This window comes from Lytechinus variegatus, chromosome 13 (genome assembly GCF_018143015.1).
Source record: "Lytechinus variegatus isolate NC3 chromosome 13, Lvar_3.0, whole genome shotgun sequence".
In the NCBI taxonomy this organism is placed as follows: domain Eukaryota; kingdom Metazoa; phylum Echinodermata; class Echinoidea; order Temnopleuroida; family Toxopneustidae; genus Lytechinus; species Lytechinus variegatus.
In genome coordinates this window covers 27557225-27575650 of record NC_054752.1, presented here as the reverse complement: position 1 = coordinate 27575650, position 18426 = coordinate 27557225, and the positions used below count along the sequence as shown (strand labels likewise).

General features: G+C 36.6%; 1 protein-coding gene across 1 annotated transcript; it reads right to left on the bottom strand.

Annotated features, from left to right (window-relative positions):
* Positions 1-2269: 2269 nt before the first annotated feature.
* LOC121426288 (polypeptide N-acetylgalactosaminyltransferase 11-like) lies at positions 2270-16393 on the bottom strand. The gene is made up of 11 exons (XM_041622524.1): positions 15846-16393; positions 14563-14719; positions 13605-13771; positions 12497-12657; positions 11267-11481; positions 10576-10693; positions 10150-10302; positions 8820-9053; positions 8132-8242; positions 5666-5809; positions 2270-2898 (listed from the first exon to the last, which is right to left on the bottom strand). The coding sequence occupies exons 1-11, from the start codon at positions 16219-16221 to the stop codon at positions 2773-2775; spliced, it is 1962 nt and encodes a 653-aa protein (XP_041478458.1). The 5' UTR covers positions 16222-16393; the 3' UTR covers positions 2270-2772.
* Positions 16394-18426: the final 2033 nt, after the last annotated feature.

Below are 18426 nucleotides of genomic sequence, written 5' to 3'. Positions count from 1 at the left end.
ATTTAATTGCAAATCAAGCACAAGTCTTAAAATCTGGCATAAATAGAGACATTACAGGAAAGTTCAGTTGCAACAGAGGGCAAGTTTCTTGCAACGATTCATAAAGAAAATATATATTACTAGAAGTACATTCAACCAAGCTGCCAATGCTACTATCAGCGAGAAAGTAAATTTTGTGAAAGGGTGTAGTGTAATTACTACGAGTTGACTGTAATTAATAAAATCTACATTAAGAACAAGATTGTCAAACAAAACGAGTTATTAAAAACAAAACCCAACAACAAACAAACAACATACCTACATGAGAAAGAAACACTTTAGACAAACTTGGGAGTGTTTCATGAAGGACTTGTCGGATGTTTTATCCGACAGTTACCATAGTAACAATGCCTCACAGCCAATCAGAATCAAGGAAAGTTGTCAGATCTGATGACACACTCCCCAGCATTGTAAAACAAAATATGTTCACCCATAAATACCAAGAATTGCTTATAAATAAACTTAGATGAATACACATACCACTCGCTCCCACCAAATCAACAAATTTGCAATAGGAGTTTGATTGGGAATATATCACATTGTATTTTATACCAATATCATAATATTTTGAGACATCACAAATAATACACATACAATTAGTTTCAAAATATTTCAGTTAAAGAGTTAAACGTGTATATCTTACTGGCTTAATATCAATCCTACGCATACAATTTGGGTATGGCATAAATAAAGTTATTATCTATATCATATGGAAGGAAAGAGATATGAAAACCTCAGGAATGAAATGAAGAAAAAAATACCACCTTCACAATAAAAAATGCATTTTTGTTTAGATTTTGCATTCATTGTAAATATTTTATGTAGCAATACTTCAGCTTGCTAAAGTAGGCTTATAGTTGTTAAACGCTCCAATAACAGAGACATATCCATGTATCCTGCAATGAATGGACTTTTTTGTGTTCATTGTACATTAAGTTGAATTGAAATAAAAGCTTTGGTTCAGGTGCAGCAAATATTCTTAAACAGAGATGAAGATGCCAGGTCATGCAATACTGAAAAGAGAGCAAATATCTCTTTTCAGGAAATAGCAATTAGAAGACTTGGAAGACATTAAAAAAAATAGGTGGGAATGCAAAATCTTCAATACTTTAAAATTGTACACACTCCCATATCATTTCCTATCATCTATATCAAAAGCAGCAAATACATCATATATAAGCAGAATGCTTCTCTCCCCACAAGGAATTTTGGCAAATTTCTACATACAAGTAAAGAAAATATAACAATAGTTTATATTATTGATTGATATTGGATTGTTCAGTACGATCCAGTGTTATGATATCTAGAAATCCTGTAATAGGAATTAACTTCAATCGGAAGCTTTTGGAAAAATGAAAGGTGTAGAAGACCAAAAATTCTGATAAAAAATTTTTGCCCTGCACCTGCCATCTTTCATAATGCTTCTTTAGATGTTCATCGCATTGAATCTTAACCTTATACTTCTTTCATGCCTTTTATATCCCCCATGACACCTGGGTCACATGCCCCCCCCTCACGATCTAGATACCCCACAGATTCTTGGCAAGTTGTACATTGACATGCAACAAATGACAATGACAAGACCATTGATTATGTGTACTTACTGTGTGTCGAAAAGCACCCTTTCTTAGTCAGTCATACTTCAAAAATAGCACAAGCAATAGAAAAATATAGTCTCTGGTATATACATACACCATCAATATACTAAAGGAGGTATAAGAAAAAATAAAACAACATGCATACTGTTATATGTACTTTCAGGGAGTAAATTCCTTTTCCTCATTCATGTGAATAAACACGGAGAGAACATCCTTGGTGTTTTTCAAAATTCCAGCATTGAATGATATGAATAAACTCACATGTATGCAAAAATTGTTTTAAGCACATTTTCTAGACAGTATAATGTAATTTTTGCAGCATACATGTATTTTTTAATAGCTCATTTTTTTCAAAGAAGTAAACGAAAATAAAAACTACAATGCACACACTACTAGTCTAGTACTGTTAAATCTCATTTTCATGAGAAAGGAGAAAAGAAAAGAGAACATGAAATAAAAATGTGAAGTAAAAACGACATTAAGTAATTACTACCGTAAGTAACGGTGTATTAACCGCACCTTTTTCTCGGCGGGGTAGAAGCAAAAGTCGGGGGTGCGGTTTATACACGGGTGCGGTTAATACACCGTTACTTACGGTAATAACAGCAGTCAGACTTTGTTTTTGTGTCTTATGTTAAGTTTTATTTTGGGGACATCACTCACTTGTCAGCAATTGCTAAAAAAATAAATGCTATGATAAAGTGATGAATTAATACATGTAGGTATTACCTGGCTACCATATTTACTGACCACCTCAAAATTCAATAATGGTTTGCTGTCTTTCATGGCAAAATAAGAACAGCATTGGAGCTCCATAACACAAAATATTGTAATCTTTAGCTAGATCGCAAAGGCCAATCAAGAGCATTCTCCCATGCACATTTCATTCTAAACACTGACCAGGAACCAATCAGAATTGTTCTTTCATAATATTTGCGACCCACTATAAACCTCTGTGTTACGGGCCCCAGCTTCAGCTTAGAATCAGAGCTGACTTACCCCTCAAAAATACATCACACTCTAGATTATTAAATATTCCATTCATGATTATCATCACCATTATTATTACTTTTCATCCTACCATGGCTCAAAATTGAAAGTTTGTGACTTGTGACCTTCTTTCATTATTGCTGTGTCACCTGTGTGCTTGGTATTCCCATTCCTGCATAGGGTCGTCACTACAGATATCAACGTGGGCCATCTGTACACTGCCAAACTCCTTTATGCTCAGGCACTGACCGGTAACAGGATGGTATATTTTCTGCAAAAAATAGAAAATAAAAAAATTATTTTGCTAATCATTTGGTATGGTAGGGGCTCCTAAAGCTGCTCGGCTCCTAAAGCTACGCACCACTCATCGCGCATGCAGTTTTTAATGTCAAATTCGCACTTTGTGTGTGGAATTGTGACTGCAGAGTGACGAACGATTCCTATTAAATTTTTTCTACAGAGGCTGCAGTAAATCCCTAAATGCAGAGAAAACCCACAACTGTTTGGAATTTTGGAGTAATATTAGTAACATAGTAATATAATTTCATATTATCCTATAATAGTATGAACATATTCTAGAAATTGAGGCACAGGAGATACTTTTTTTCTGCATGATAAATTGAGCGCGTAGCTTTACGACCCCTTCTAACATCGGGCGGCGAATTCAAGTGGTGTTCGGAAAACATGGCGGGATTTTTGTATTAGTGAGTTTTGTGATATTTTTTTCTTGCAATATTGATCTTTAGAAAATTTTCCACAAGTTAATGACAGATAATTTGTTCAAATATTAAAATTGGCATAGTTTCTATCGTTTGTAAACATAGTGCGAAGCTTTGGGTCTCCCCCCCATCATACATATACTCACTAATAAAGCCAGCCACTCATCATACTCATAGTATGCTATGGCCACATTGGAAAAGATCAGACTCAAAACTTTAATTGGCGTGAAAGTAGTGTTAAGCTGGCTCAGTGAGGCTACCACTTTAGGAAAATTCACTCCAAGAATCCTTATCTGTTCACAGTATTCCCAGAATAACAGAGCAGTCATGGAAGATTTGTTTAAAAAAAAAAAGATCTTTCATTCTGCAACTTGCTGTCCTCAGCTGAATCAACTGCCCCCTTTCCATCTTTGAACTTAAGGAATGTCCCAGTTCAGAAACTAAAGCTTGTTTGCAAACTTCACTTTTTTCATGGTGATATATCAAAGCACAGAAACTGTTAAGATTGATTGCAGCTTCTTTGTTATTTTTAGCTGGCCCATGGTAAAACTAAAGCAAACTGACATCCTTCTCAATCAAGTTTATGTAGACCTTCTAGAGCATCATTCGAGTTCATGTAGATCTCTATAATTTGAACCTTTCATTTCTTAAAGGGATGCTCCAGGCTGAATATTTTTATATCTCAATAAATAAGAGTAAAAGTCACAGAGCAAAATGCTGAAAATTTGATCAAAATCAGATAACAAATAAAGTAATTGAATTTAAAAAATTTGCATTATTCTGGTGAAATAGTTCTAGGCATTTCTTCATGAATATGTTAGGTGGGCTGATGTCATATCCCCATTTGTTCTTTTGTATTTTATTACATGAAATTAGGTTTATTCAAAAATTTTCTACCGAGAACTAAAACAATTGGATTGACAATGATTAAGTGCAGTAGTTATTTCTTGCTACAACTTATTCATCATAATGCAGAAATATCATTTACACATTCATGAAAAAAGAAACAGTTGTGATTTCATGTAATAACATAAGAAAAAGGAAAGTGGGGATGTGACATTAGCCAACATAATGAATTTTCACAAAGACATACCTAGAACTGTTTCAGCAGAATGCAAATTTTTAAAATTCAATTACTTTATTTGCTATCTGATTTTGATCAAATTTTCAGCATGTTGTTCAGTGAATTTTACTCTATTTATTGAGATATGAATTCCTTCAGCCCAGAGCATCCCTTTAATACCCCATTTACATTAAGTCTACAATCATCAGAGAGTGTCCATAGGGTGATTAAATCCTAGTCCTACATGTAATCATGCTAAAATGACATACGACCATGTTATTTTCATCCAGATTAATGATCATTTTATGTTCTAAGATATTGTTTAGCCCGGCATAAATGCAATTTTTTGGGAAAAATTGTGAGATTGTAGCCATTAATAAATCATATTGGTATCATATGATTAGCACAGGGGTATTGTATGATGATCGTAGCAAATGCATACTAGGCATTGGGTCCATGACACATTGTTAGACTTCTTCTTTTCATTTTTTTTCTTTCCTCAAACTTTGGGTTCTAAAAGGTGAGCACATAATACGCTCGTCTGTAACATGGAAAATGGAGCTATTGGTCAAGGAAGAGAAGTGGAAGATGGCGACTTCAAGTTTGACCTTCTAACATCAAAATCAATAGAATTGCTAGGATCCATGCTAGTAACATACACACCAAATTATATGAGCCAAGGAACAACTAAAGTTAACAAGTCAACAATGACTTCAGAAGGGTAAGATGAAAACATGTCACTGTGATCTTGACCTTTGGCCTTTTGACCGCAAATAATCAAAAGGCTTCTTGGGATCCATGCTAGTATCATACACACAAAATTATATGAGCCTAGGTTGCGTTACACTAAAGTTATCGCGTTTACAAGGACGTCAGAAGGGCAAGATGAAAACATGTCAGTGTGAACTTGACCTTTGACCATTTAATCTGAAAATGAATAGGCTTCCTGGGATCCATGCTAGTATCATACGCACAAAATTACATGAGCCTAGGTTAAGTTAGACGGAAGTTATCGCATTTACACGGACTGCAGAGGGTAAGATGAAAATATGTCACTTTGACCTTGACGTTTGACCTTTTGACTTCAAAATCCATAGGTTTCCTGGGATCCATGCTAGTATCATACACACCAAATCATATGAGCCTAGGTTAAATTAAACTGAAGTTATCGCGTTTAAGGTTAACGGACGGACACTGAGCATGATACCATAATACGTCCCGTCGAGACGGGCGTATAAAAAGGGTGGGGGTCATACCTTATTCTTGATACGCCAGCGTTGGGAGCCCCCCATACCATCACACTTGCGTAGTTGAGGAGTGGAAGCAGGGTTGCCCTCCATCATGTCCATGCAGATGGCATCACCCAGCTTCAGTTCCTCCACAGAAGTTTGGTACCACGTCTGAAAGAAAATATAAGAGGTGAATCTTGGGGAGTGTTTCATCAACATTTCATTCGACAAGTGGTCAGATCTGACATCTTTCTCTGATGTTGATTGGCTGAGAGGTACATGTGCTGTTACTATGGTAACTGTCGGATAAAATGGGACTTGTCGGATAAAACATCCGACAAGTCCTTTCATGAAACGCCCCCCTGTAATCAGTGATGTATCATACGTAACCTGCCACCCTAACACCAACAATAAGTCGAACAACATGAATATTGAGGTTTCTATTGAGCTTGAAAATTCCATTTCCTAAGCTTTAAAATGATACATCATAAGTTAAATTTGACCAACAATAACCAGTACAAGTACTTAATTGAATGCAGAAGAAATTCAGTCTGGTACCATGTCTGAAAGAAAATATCAGAAGTGAATCCTGTAATCAGTGATGTATCATACATGGCCTGCCACCCCCAACACCAACAATAAGTCGACCAACATGAATATTGAGATTTCTATTGAGCTTGAAAATTCCATTTCCTAAGCTTTAAAATTGATATATGATAAGTTAGATTTGACCATCAATTACAAGTACTTGATTGAATGCTGAGAAAATTCAGCAAGAGCTTTAGAAATAAGCAGAAAACAAGGTTTGAAGCTTGGGGTTCATTCAAGCATGAGAAGTGCATACGGTGTAATCTCAGTGAAACTTGCCAAGCAGTCTGAAAAATTAGTGTCCAAGAAACTCTTGTATCTTTTCTTTTATTCAACTTCAAGACTTCAAATTTACGCATTATGAAGAAGAAGAATTGCTCTTTCAGATGAGCTATTCATTAATTTTTGGATTTTGGAGACTAAACTATCATTTTGGCTTTTGACAGGGAACCTTACCTGGCGACTAATTGGTGATTTTGGGGTGGTCAGTCACAATGGCAAAACAATTGTCACAATAAGAAGTCATACTGTAAATGAGGAACCTATGTATACCCACATCTGACCAATGTTCACACGAATTGCACAAACATATACAATCAACATCAGTCAAAGTCATTGTTAATTCCTCCTTCAACATCATTAAATCATTAAGAGATTATGAATAAATTACCAATTAACCTGATATAGATCAAATAGAAAATTCAAAGAGTCATTTAAAGACGACAGAGTTTCAGATGCATGTCAATTAAAGTGGACTCTGACTTCATCTCAAGGCTAACTGTTTACATAAATCAATTAACATAAAACATTGGACTCGTTTTTCCTCTAACCATGGTAACAAGCATCAATACAGTGCGTATAAAAAAAAACGGGACAGATTTGAAAAGTCTATAAAATTTTTGTTTCAAATCATAATCTCTATATTTTGGTGTCAATACGTGCTTTGGAGTCTTATCCTTCAAATACCATTAAAATAATTTAGTTTTGTTCATGCTTGAGCGAACACTGAATGTTTTTGTCTGGAGTAAAAAGGAGGCTTGCGCCAAAATGGCATAAAATGATAAATATGATGGTCGGACTTCTTGCTAATCAGCAGACTTCCTCTTAACCTTTTCATTATCTTTGCCATAATTTTCGAATTATGCGGTCAAAATTCATTTCCAAATCTACTTATTTGCTTGAATAGTTCTGTTGTTCCTTTTTAATATGTTATCTTTTAGCTTTGAATATTCCTTCTTTAGGCAAGAACATTTTTTTAAACCAAAGTATGGGAGAGCGTGTTTTTTTTCAAATCCTTTCATTGTGTGCTTCAAAAGTTATGGTGCCTATGAACAGTGGCATACTGAGGGTGGGGGCTCGGGGTGCTCCCCCCCCCCAAATAAAAAATTATGACCAAGGAAAAAAATAGAAAGTGAAATGATATAATTTTCTGAATATTATGTCAAAATCACAAGATATGAAATTTGACAGCATAATTCGAAAATTATGGCAAAGATAATGAAAACATTAAGAGGAAGTCTGCTGATTAGCCAAAAGTCTAATCATCAAATTTCTCATTTCTGCCATTTTGGCGCAAGCCTCTTTTTGAACCCCCGACAAAAACGTCCCGTATTTACTCAAGCATAAACAAAATTTATTTTTTTAAATGGCATTTCGAAGATAAGATCTTAGAGCATCTATTAACATCAAAATATAGATATAATAATTTGAAACAAATTTTTTATAGACTTTTCAAAACTGTCCCTTTTTTTTGATACACACTGTATAGTGCCCTGTGGCAAAAGGAGTCATTCATTATTGAAAAGTTTTCTAAATATACATGCTGAATAATTATAATGTAATCTGTTTACACCAAGACTTAAAACCATCGAATCAACACCACCTTTGTAAATTGTATAAACTTACCTTTGTCTTGGAGCTACCCAGGTACTCACACCCTCCAAGGATAAGCTCTGTTCCTTTAACTAACTCAACTGTATTAGGCACCAGACATAGGCCAGTAGAAACATGCTTCAGCTAGAAATGAAAAAAAAAGAATGGTTTTTAGGGATAAATGGCGAAGATCAGATATAAAACTTTCTCCCAGTTTTTAAAAAAAAATTCTGGGGGGGGGGGGGGCTGAACCGCAAGTTGGCGGGCTAACAACAGGTGCAAAAATCACAATCAGATGGTCATTTTTAAATTTTTGTACACATTAACTGAGAAAAAGTAGGGGCCCTATGACTAGACATTGATAGACTTAATTAGAGGTATCGAATCTAAGGAAAAACATTCCCTTTGTCCAGTGATATCCGTGGTGCCTTCATTGGAGAAATTTACACCCCCCCTTGCGGGGGGGGGAGGTCATTCTTGGCACCATATCTTCCTTGCATATTTTCCTGTCCAAAGCTTCATAGCTGTAGGATAAATGATAATTAGACCTGGGAAGCATTTCATGAAACAAATTATGATTTTCATGACAACTGTTATAGGCTACTGAAATCCTAGCACGTGATTGGCCAAGAACAAATTAGTCAGTGATAATAACCATATTCTCCATGAATCACTAGGGTCTCTACACTTCAAAGTCCTCTACTCAGGTTTGAGATCATACCTTCCCCTTGCGGAGTGATGTTGGTGCGGCTTTCCTTTCAATCCTCTGAGCCCCTCCCCCTAACACCCCATCTGATTTGCCCTTCTTATCATCGGGTGTCCTCATCTCTGGGTAAACAGTATCCAGGTACCACTTGAAGGACTTGCAGTTGAGCTTCTCCCGCAGCGCCAGACGAGATGAGATGTCCCCGTAGGCAATATCTCTGGCCCTGGGCTGGACATTGTAGAAATGCTCCTGGAAATGAAAAGTGTGATTTTATTAAATTTTATGAAATTCTACAGGTAAACTTGAAGTAGTGGACCTTCCATAAAATATTCACAGAGGTCAAACAATTTTTTAATCCAGGAGGGGGGGGGGTGCTTCACAAAGATTAAGTACGAGTTAAGAGTCGCACTTAAAAGTTGCGTACGGTATGATAGGCATGATCGCATTGGTCAGATCGTGTCATGAGGACGCACACTAGTGGGTATTTTATAAAGCTGGTTGTAAGTTAGGAGCGATGGTTTAGTGCGTAAGAAAGGTTCACCAGTCGTTTTTAAAGTAGCTCTTAACTTACGAACAGTTTATGAAACGGCCCCCTGTTCTTGTGCTTATAAAAAAAAAACAAAGCTGGCTTAGCACCTACAAATATAATTCATTTGTGCATACAGTCATGTGTCACTCGGGAATAGCTTTAGGAAACACCACATAGGTGGCAATTCACCAAGTTCATGCTCATGAAGGTTCGTGTTCTCTAGGTCTACAATCAGCTGGGGCCCATTTCATAAAGGACTTGCAACTGTTGTAACTTTGCCATTATGACAACTACCATGGAAACCTTGATTCTGATTGGCTGCTGAGCCCTTTACCATGGTAGTTGCCATTATGGCAAAGTTTCAACAGTTGCAAGCCCTTCATGAAACGGGCCCCTGGTCTACTTCTCAATTAATCTAATACCACATAGACAAAACCCATTTGATATCGATTCGGTCTAATTTCCATTTGGTTTACACTATACTTGGTCCAATACCTACTTAGACTAACTGTCACTTAGTTTAAATCCCAGAAGGTCTATTTTCCATTTCATCTCTCTATTATTCTGCACTTGGCAACATAAAAGTTGTTCATCCAACCATATAGATCCAGTGGTGTGAGGACATGTGGATGAAGATGAAAATTGTACCAGTGTAACTGGATAAACAAAATGGCTAATGGGCAACACGACAATTAGACTAAATGGTTACCGGGTAGTAGAGAAACTGGTTAGAGATGAACTAGTGGGAACGTGTGGGATTAGACAAAATGGAAACTAGACAATGTAATTGAAGACCAAATGGTGATCATACCATACCTTATACTCATCCATCCAGACTTCAGCGACTCTGACAGCATTTTTAGTCGTCGTGTCCTGCCGACTTGGAGAGCCATAAGGTCGACGTTTTCTGAAAACATGGCCGACCCGAGAGCATGGAACTATCTCCAGTTTTCCACCGCACTGCCATATCTGAAGCACAATTTGAGTTTTAGAAAATATAGAGGGGTGTTTTTAACATGTTTATGGAATTCTTATGTCTAGTAGACACTGAGAGCAAAAAGCCATCAATATTTTCCTTTCAATATAGATGTTGTGATTAACAAAATAACTATGGCCAATTCCTGTACACTGTCGTGTCTGACTCTAAATTTTCTAAATTTTTGTTTTCACATCACAAATTGCTTTGGCCATCATGATTTCAGAGCATTATGAGTGGTCCAATGAAAACAAGAATCATCTTACCCTAAATGAGATTTCCAGATTCTCTCCACCCCATATATCCATGCCCTCATCATATTCTCCTAGTTCATGAAAGTATTCTCTGTTCATTGCAAAAAGACCACCAGCCATCGTAGGAGACCTGTCGAGCAAAAAAACAAACACAGTGGCTGATATTCTTATAGCATGAAGTAGAGATTTTTTAAACCCTAAAGAGGAAAGTTTAATGTGAGAGGAAATTGAAATAGAACTGTGATATAACAATGCTTGGTTAGGGAGGGGTAGGGGTTATTAATGTGTCCTGCTTAAAGATGGAAACTAGAATCATTTGTAATCCACCAAAGTGTGATATACTTATGCAAACCACACTTCCACTTTTATGGAGTTACTGTTGCCAATTCTTTAACCAAGAATTTTTTTTTGGAATATTCAGTGAAAATTACCCCCCCAAAAAAACAAATAATAATAAACAAACTTAAAATACAATAAAAATGACTAGATAAATAATAATGATAATAATAATGAAAAAGTGATAGATTTTGTCAAGAAAAACAAATAAAGTATCAAATAAATATGACATCAGTGAATTCATTGGCAAATTATATTTGTCACTTTATTATCAATACCGAAAATGAAACCAATGACGTGGACTGATATTCTTATTCAGTCTGGATGAACTAATGAGATACATGTACCACCTGAGTAGTTGACTTACTCTATTGGCTTCACATAATCTTCTTTACCAGCAAGCTTTCCAGGCCTGATGCTCTCCCATTTGAAGTGCATACCCCAGTTAAAACCCCCTTTGACAAGCGGAGACCCAGTGTAGGCGAACGTGTCAGCGCTGACGATGTCGATGATGGGACAGACTACGGTATGTGGATCAGTTTTGATCCTCTCTAGCAGGGGCTCCAACCAGAGCTCATTCACCTATAAAACAAATAATCATAATATTTTTTGTTATATGGTCTTCTTCATAACTTTGCTATGACTTAACCGTAAACCAAGTGGTTTTTGGTAAAGTTACAAAAGTATTTACTTAAAGTCCGGTACATCTTTTTGAACCAGGTCTAATATTGGAGAAGGGGATGCATGGTATATCTCATTTAGTAATCACATGCTAGCTAAACAGAAAACCTGCATTTTCAGGGAATTTATGCACAAAAATATGGGAAATACTGATTTTCTTAAATTATAATAATAATAATAATAAGTCCATTTATATAGCGCAGTTACTATGTGCATACACTCAACTGCGCTTTGATACTTGGTATCATATTATTACCCCGGCTGTAGCTGAGCCGCCATATTAATAGGCGCTAAAGCGTTCAAGGAATAAATCCTACCGGGTACCCATTCATCTCACCTGGGTCGAGTGCGGCACGAGACACTGCTAATTTCACAAAGGATCATAATTTCTTGATCAACACCTTCCATCATAAAACAGTTAAACATGAAAACATGCCATAAATAGGAGTTGTGGTGTACACTTTTAATCCATGCCATGTGGGGAAGTTACGAATTGATGCAGAGGTTCGAGCTTGATCTCGTCTTTCGGATAGGAATGTTAAAGGTCGGCCCCAGACGTAAATAATCATACCGGTTTAACTTAAAACTCAGGTTTAAATTGTGGTTTAAGTATGGATAGCCAATTGTTACATAAATCACCAACAGAAGAGATATATTTCACCTCATTCATAATTGTGTCAGAAGTATAGATTGCTGTCTTCACAATTGATGAACCAGGAAAGAGCACAGTAAACATAAGAAACATACAACTTGATAAAAAAATTTGACACTTTTGGCTTCCCATAATTTTGACACTTTTGACTTCCCATAATTTTGACACTTTTGACTTCCCATAATTTTAGCACAGAGTTAGACCATGGTCTAAGTTAAACCAGACTTCAGAATACGGGCCAAAGTGTAGTACAAGAGTTCTTACCTCACAGTGGCTGTCCAAGAACATGAGGACATCCCCCGTTGCATGTCTTGCTCCAATGGTCCTTGCACGGATCAGTCCTTCCCTCTTCTCATTGTGGACGACACGCACCAGGCCATTGAAATTCTCTGCCATATACTGATCAAGTTCTGCCTTAAGGTGAGCTTGGAATGAGAAAGGTGAGATGAAGGTTATGATGTAATATTTACCAATCTGGAAACTGCATGGAATCAAAAGCCAGCTGCTATAATGTCAAAGTTATCATAATGGTATAGGGACAGTGATTTTCCATTTTACCGGTAAATAAAATTGTGTTTGGTTCTTATACTTTTAATGTCAAAATTCACCTTTGAAAAACGGAATTCAAGTTTTTGTTGTGTACATTTTCAGTGACAAAATGGAATTTCCATTTTTAGATCAAGTTGAAACGGAATTACAGATTTTCAGAAATGAAAAAAAAAATTTTGAAAACGTAAAATCACTGTCTCTAATGGTATCTGCATTCCGTTTATGAAGTGCGTGAGCCATAAAATTCACTGAATTTTGATTGGCTGCTGAATCCTGTTATCATGGTAGATACCAGTCTCTAGTCCTGTATGAAGTGAGCCCTAGGAGATACTGATTTAAATGAAGTCACCAACGAGAATGGCCTTCTCTCGGCTCCAGCTCTACTACTCCATTCACGGCTCAAGCAAGCCTCCTATAAGCCTCTCTCACCTCTCCAACTCAACCAGCTGTCTACCAAGGCCTCTCATCCTGCCTACTTCTCAGCTTTCCACTCCTAGTTTAAAGCCTTTTTAAAGACTACACTCAACTCCGATAGATACTTTACTTCCTAACTTCCACTTTCTTGCCTCTCCATTTCACTTCTGCCTCTATCCATTTTTATCTCAGTCCCTCCAGAACTTTACACATGGTGTACCATAAACCATCTCCATGATAGTTCGTAACACCGTGCAAACCTTCAAACATCTTTCGAGAATGACCTCATGGACGATTCTCCTGATTCTCAAGAACACCAGACCATAGATCTACAGCAAAGACACTCTACTCTAGATTATGTTAATATTAGTGCCTATCATTACAGTATTCAAAATAATGGAATACTTACTGAGTTCACTAAAGTCATCAACGAGAATGATCTCATGGACGAGCCTCCTGGGGGTACGGTCAAGAACACTGTAGACTGTCCGCAGTAAGGTGGACCAAGCCTCATTATAGAAGCAGATTACAACGCTTGTTGTAGGGAGCTCTTCAGAATATACCTGGTATTTGCATCTAGAAATGAAATGAAGCAAAAAGTAGTGTAAATTGATAAGGTAGTGAGATAAATCAACTACTTAAATTTTAAAGAGGCAAGCTACTTGAAGCAATAAACATAGAATCAGAAATTCCAATGGCATAACAAAATTGTGTATGTGTTTTATGAACATACATAGAAGGGGGGGTTGACCCCAGGTGAGTTAGGTTGTAGAAGAAGCCATTTTCAGAGCAGAGCATGCATTATTTATGTCGCTCAATCGACCTAATTCAATCAAAGTTTAGGCAGATTCACCAGTATAAAGCAGTCCAAGGCCTGTTGCATAACCGTGTGCATAAGGAGATATTCTTTAATAAACCCAGCTTAAAAATCAATCTCAAGTCACAAATGTGCATTTCTCATTAGTTGAAATAAAGTTTGGTTCAATATTTGCATTTGAGACTAACTACAACTCTTTCTGGAACAAGCCCCTAGAAACTACATGCACAAACAAACAGGCATTAGACCAGGTGGCTACAAAACCTGGGCCCTGTTGTACAAAGAGTTACGATTGATCCCATCAATCGTAACTCTATTGAATCCCTCAGTGTCATAATTTTTTCTACTAAAATATTGTCCTTTCATGTAAAAAGAGAAGCGCAGTGAATTTTCAAGAAAACAATGAATGCATGAATAAACATCACAGCTAGGAAATATTTTGAACAAACATCATAATAGATGTTGACGTTGCTGGCCGTCCATAGTTGCGTTTCATCGGATCAATCGTAACTTTGCACAACAGGGCCCTAAACACACTTAGTATACCTACAATGGATTTCTTGTGTCGGTGACATTTCTGTGTAAGCCGACCCGTTGGCTGATGAGTTCATTGAAGGCATGCTGTCGGTAACCACGATCTCTTATCGCCCTCTCTTCATCTGTCCTCACCAAACCAAGCTCATCATCACCCCATTCACCTGGAGAATCTGAGAGAAAAGGGGGAATAAATAAAATGTGTGAAAAGTGGGTAATATCATTGCAAATCAGACACTTGGATTTTTATAAAAATAGTTTTATTTGGTGAGCAAACACATCACAATAAAACTGGCAATCAATAACCTTCAACAGTTTCAAACATTAAACACAATTGTCTTGGATGAACTAGGAACTTGTAGAAATTTCATCTGAGAGCAGGGCATTACAAGTTCATGTTTTTAAGAATATCAAAGATTTATTTTAAACTTTACATCTGCTTTATCACAGTTTCTCTGCTTAAAAAATGCCTTAGAGGAATCATACCATAAAATAGAGGCAAAAATGATCAGATATTTCTAACACACTTTTATATATGTATGTACTTCTATTAGATTGCATAATTATGTTTTGAAGGTGCACTTTCAGGGCTTCATTTTTATACTCAGATAGCATGCAAGGTAAGGCAGATTTGTAAAATTACAACAAAATCTATTGAATTGTAATTAACAATCAATATTTAGCCTGATAATTTGGTGAGTTTAAGGTGAGTTAACCTAAACAAAAGGGTTAACCCGTTGGAGACTTAACCTGCCTATAAGCTGGCTGATGGCTATGGAAAACATGTGTTAATATAGCAAAATCATGCAGTGTCCAAAGGGTTAAAAACCCTCATAAGATGCTATGAAAAATTGATGTGCAGACAATAAATGGTGCATCCCTCCAAGGCCCTCCCATCAACAATTTGCGCAATATTTTTGCCATGCGACATTTACTTACCGCACTACTCGATGACATTTACTTTCAAGTCTTGCGCATCTTTTGAGACCAAATTTGTAATGCCCGAGTACACAGTTCCAAAATTAACTGCATGTCAGACCAAACATTGCTCAAAAACATGATTTTGTGTATTAAGTCAATGCAAATTGTGTTTTCAAACAAAATTCATAAATGAAGTATAGAATTTTGTACATCATATTCCAGACAACCTGCATATCAATTTTGATCATGCGATCAATGGCCAATATCTCAATATCCCCCCCCGCGCCAAACGATCTCCCAAAATACCCTGGCCTAGATAGGGTTAAACCACAAATTAAATTCAACCCCACTTTGTGAACCCCTCTGTGCCATATTCACCTGCTTTAAACTTCTGTCTTGATCTGACTGCCTTTCCTTCTCTTTTGTAGACTGCATCCTTGGAATTGAAAACTTTGGGGTTAAATCTCAAGGCATTCAAGTCATTACCGCCTCCATCCTGCACAACTAAGTTATTCAGCCTCCATTGATCATTGTCCTCCACGACACCCCCTACCACTCCAAGAGGAGGCCTGACACCGCCTCTATGTCTTGGGATCATCTTCACTCTCCCGGGGTTGTACTTTCCCCCTGGTAGCCCATCGGGGGCATCTTTGCCAACATCACTAAGGAAATTGTAGATCAGTACGAGCCAGATGAGGGAAGAGATTGCTATCCCGTAACAAAAGCAACGTATCAGCCTGAAGTTGGTAGACATCTTCAGAATGTTGAGTTCAGACTTGGCAAGATGCTTACATGTACATAGAAATTCCCTACTCTTTAAATTTAAATAGATCCTGACCCCAGCTCGAACTTGGGCTTCTCCAAATCAGATGCAGAGGAAGATCACTGACCTCCCGAGCCCAAGCAAGAAACTGTCATATTGTTCTGAAATAAAACAAGGGGAAAAATAAGCTTATTATCAACAAAAGTTAAACATCACTAAGATTTTGTATTATATGCTTGTCTTCTAATATTTGTCCATACTATCCAATTTACATTTTGCCTATAACTATCTTTCATAGAGTGGCCATAGGGTGATCGTATCCTGGTAATAGTTCGAGCACCGTAGGGTGACATATAATGACCGTACAATTTTCATACAGATTCACGCTCATTGTGCAGTTATCCTAACAGTGATGGGAGTTGTATGATCAGCGCAGGAATATCTTACAATGCACAGACATGGTAAGAGCAGTGCAGGTACAGGGGCTGGCCACTGCACACCATACGACTGGTCTGCGACCTGATTTTGAAATAAAACAAAAACAAAGTAGAATTTGATGCTAATATTGAAACATGGAATATCTTACTATATAAAGGCCAAGTACACCCCAGAAAAATGTTCATTTGAATAAGCAGAGAAAAATCAAACAAGCACAATGCTGACAAAGTCATCAAAATTGGGTGTAAAATAAGAAAGTTATGACATCTTAAAGTTTCGCTTATTTTTCACAAAACAGTGATATGCGCAACTCAGTGACATGAAAATGAGACAGTCGATGATGTCCCTCACTCACTTTTTTTACTGTTTGAATTATACAATATTTTGTTTTCTACAGATTTCACAATAAGGACCAACCTGACTGAACCAAATAGTATTAAACAATGCCAATTCCACATACATGTACTCAGGGAGGAATTAATCATTGTTTCACTCGTTAATGAGGAGAAAAATACAAAATTTCACATTTCTTATAATAAAATTTTAAAAAAATAGTGAGTGGATGACATCAGTTTTTTCATTGCATAACGACCAGGATGTGAATATAACTGTTCTATAAAATTAAGCAAAACTTTAAAATGTCATAACTTTCTTATTTTACATCTGATTTTCATGAAATTTTCAGTGTTATGCTTGTTGGTTTTTTCTCTTTTTATTCATATCAACTTCTTATTTGGGTGGACTTGACCTTTAATATTCGAAAACATCACACTTAAACCTATTTTAAAATTTGTGGCTATGCTATGATCACCCTTAATAAAATGAAAGTGAATTTCATAAATTATCTAGTTGTAATGATGTCATAGCAATCGTACGATTGGCTATGATTTGAGACTTATTTCAAAATTACTCTAAAATAAATCAATCGAAATTGTTATATTAGTAATAGTATTCTTTCAACTAATTAGGACCTCAAATAAAAAGATACTTTTCATTCACATTTGCAGAAAATGAGCAAAATGAGATTTGTTCCAAAATCGGATCAAGAATCAGTCGTAAAGTGTGCAGTGGCCTTTAGGCATCTTCATAGACTGACATTTCCGCTGTTTTGAAGTTTTTTTAAAACATTTTCTGATTTTTTTGTTGTTGTCCTCCTACGCAGAAGGATGTCAGCCATAGGACTTGTAGTGCAAAGCAGCGTCTATGGAGAAAAGGGTGCGCTGCCCCACCCTCTTTGATTACTCCACAATTCCCCCTATTGACGGAGAAAACAAAGCGCATGAATGAAATTTAATATATATAATCAGCTCACAAATTTCTTGAGATATGTGATGTCAAATGTAAAATTTTCATTTCAAGGAACCGGCCTCAGGTTCAGTCGATCATTCATCTTTGTCATGTTCTTATTGTAGCTAGCTAGCTTCAGCATACGAATGCGCCAGCCAATCATGGCCCGGGATTGATAAATATCATCAAGTAATTTATATGATATTTATTGACTAAAACAAATATTTTACAATTCCTGATATCTATCGGCCAATGCAAGTACTTTTTAAATTCTAAGTCGCATGCACGCGTGTGGTATCTAGGTATCGATAACAAATGACTTCAAAATGGCTACGTAAAGAGACTGGGTAAGTGAAAGCTCGTGCTCTTAATTTTTTTCAATTTTACTATTTATTTAATGAAAATTAGGAACTTTAATAAAAACTGGGGTTAAACATAAAATTGGCCCATATATGTTAGTTTGGGCACAAA

Excerpts from the sequence above, each read along its gene's own strand:
- LOC121426288 (XM_041622524.1), bottom strand. The coding sequence starts at position 16,221 with ATGTCTACCAACTTCAGGCTGATACGTTGCTTTTGTTACGGGATAGCA. Across the intron at positions 14,720-15,845 it reads AAGACAGAAGTTTAAAGCAG|ATTCTCCAGGTGAATGGGGT; the intron begins GTGAATATGGCA and ends CTTTTCTCTCAG. Across the intron at positions 9,054-10,149 it reads TCTGGATGGATGAGTATAAG|GAGCATTTCTACAATGTCCA; the intron begins GTATGGTATGAT and ends TTTCATTTCCAG.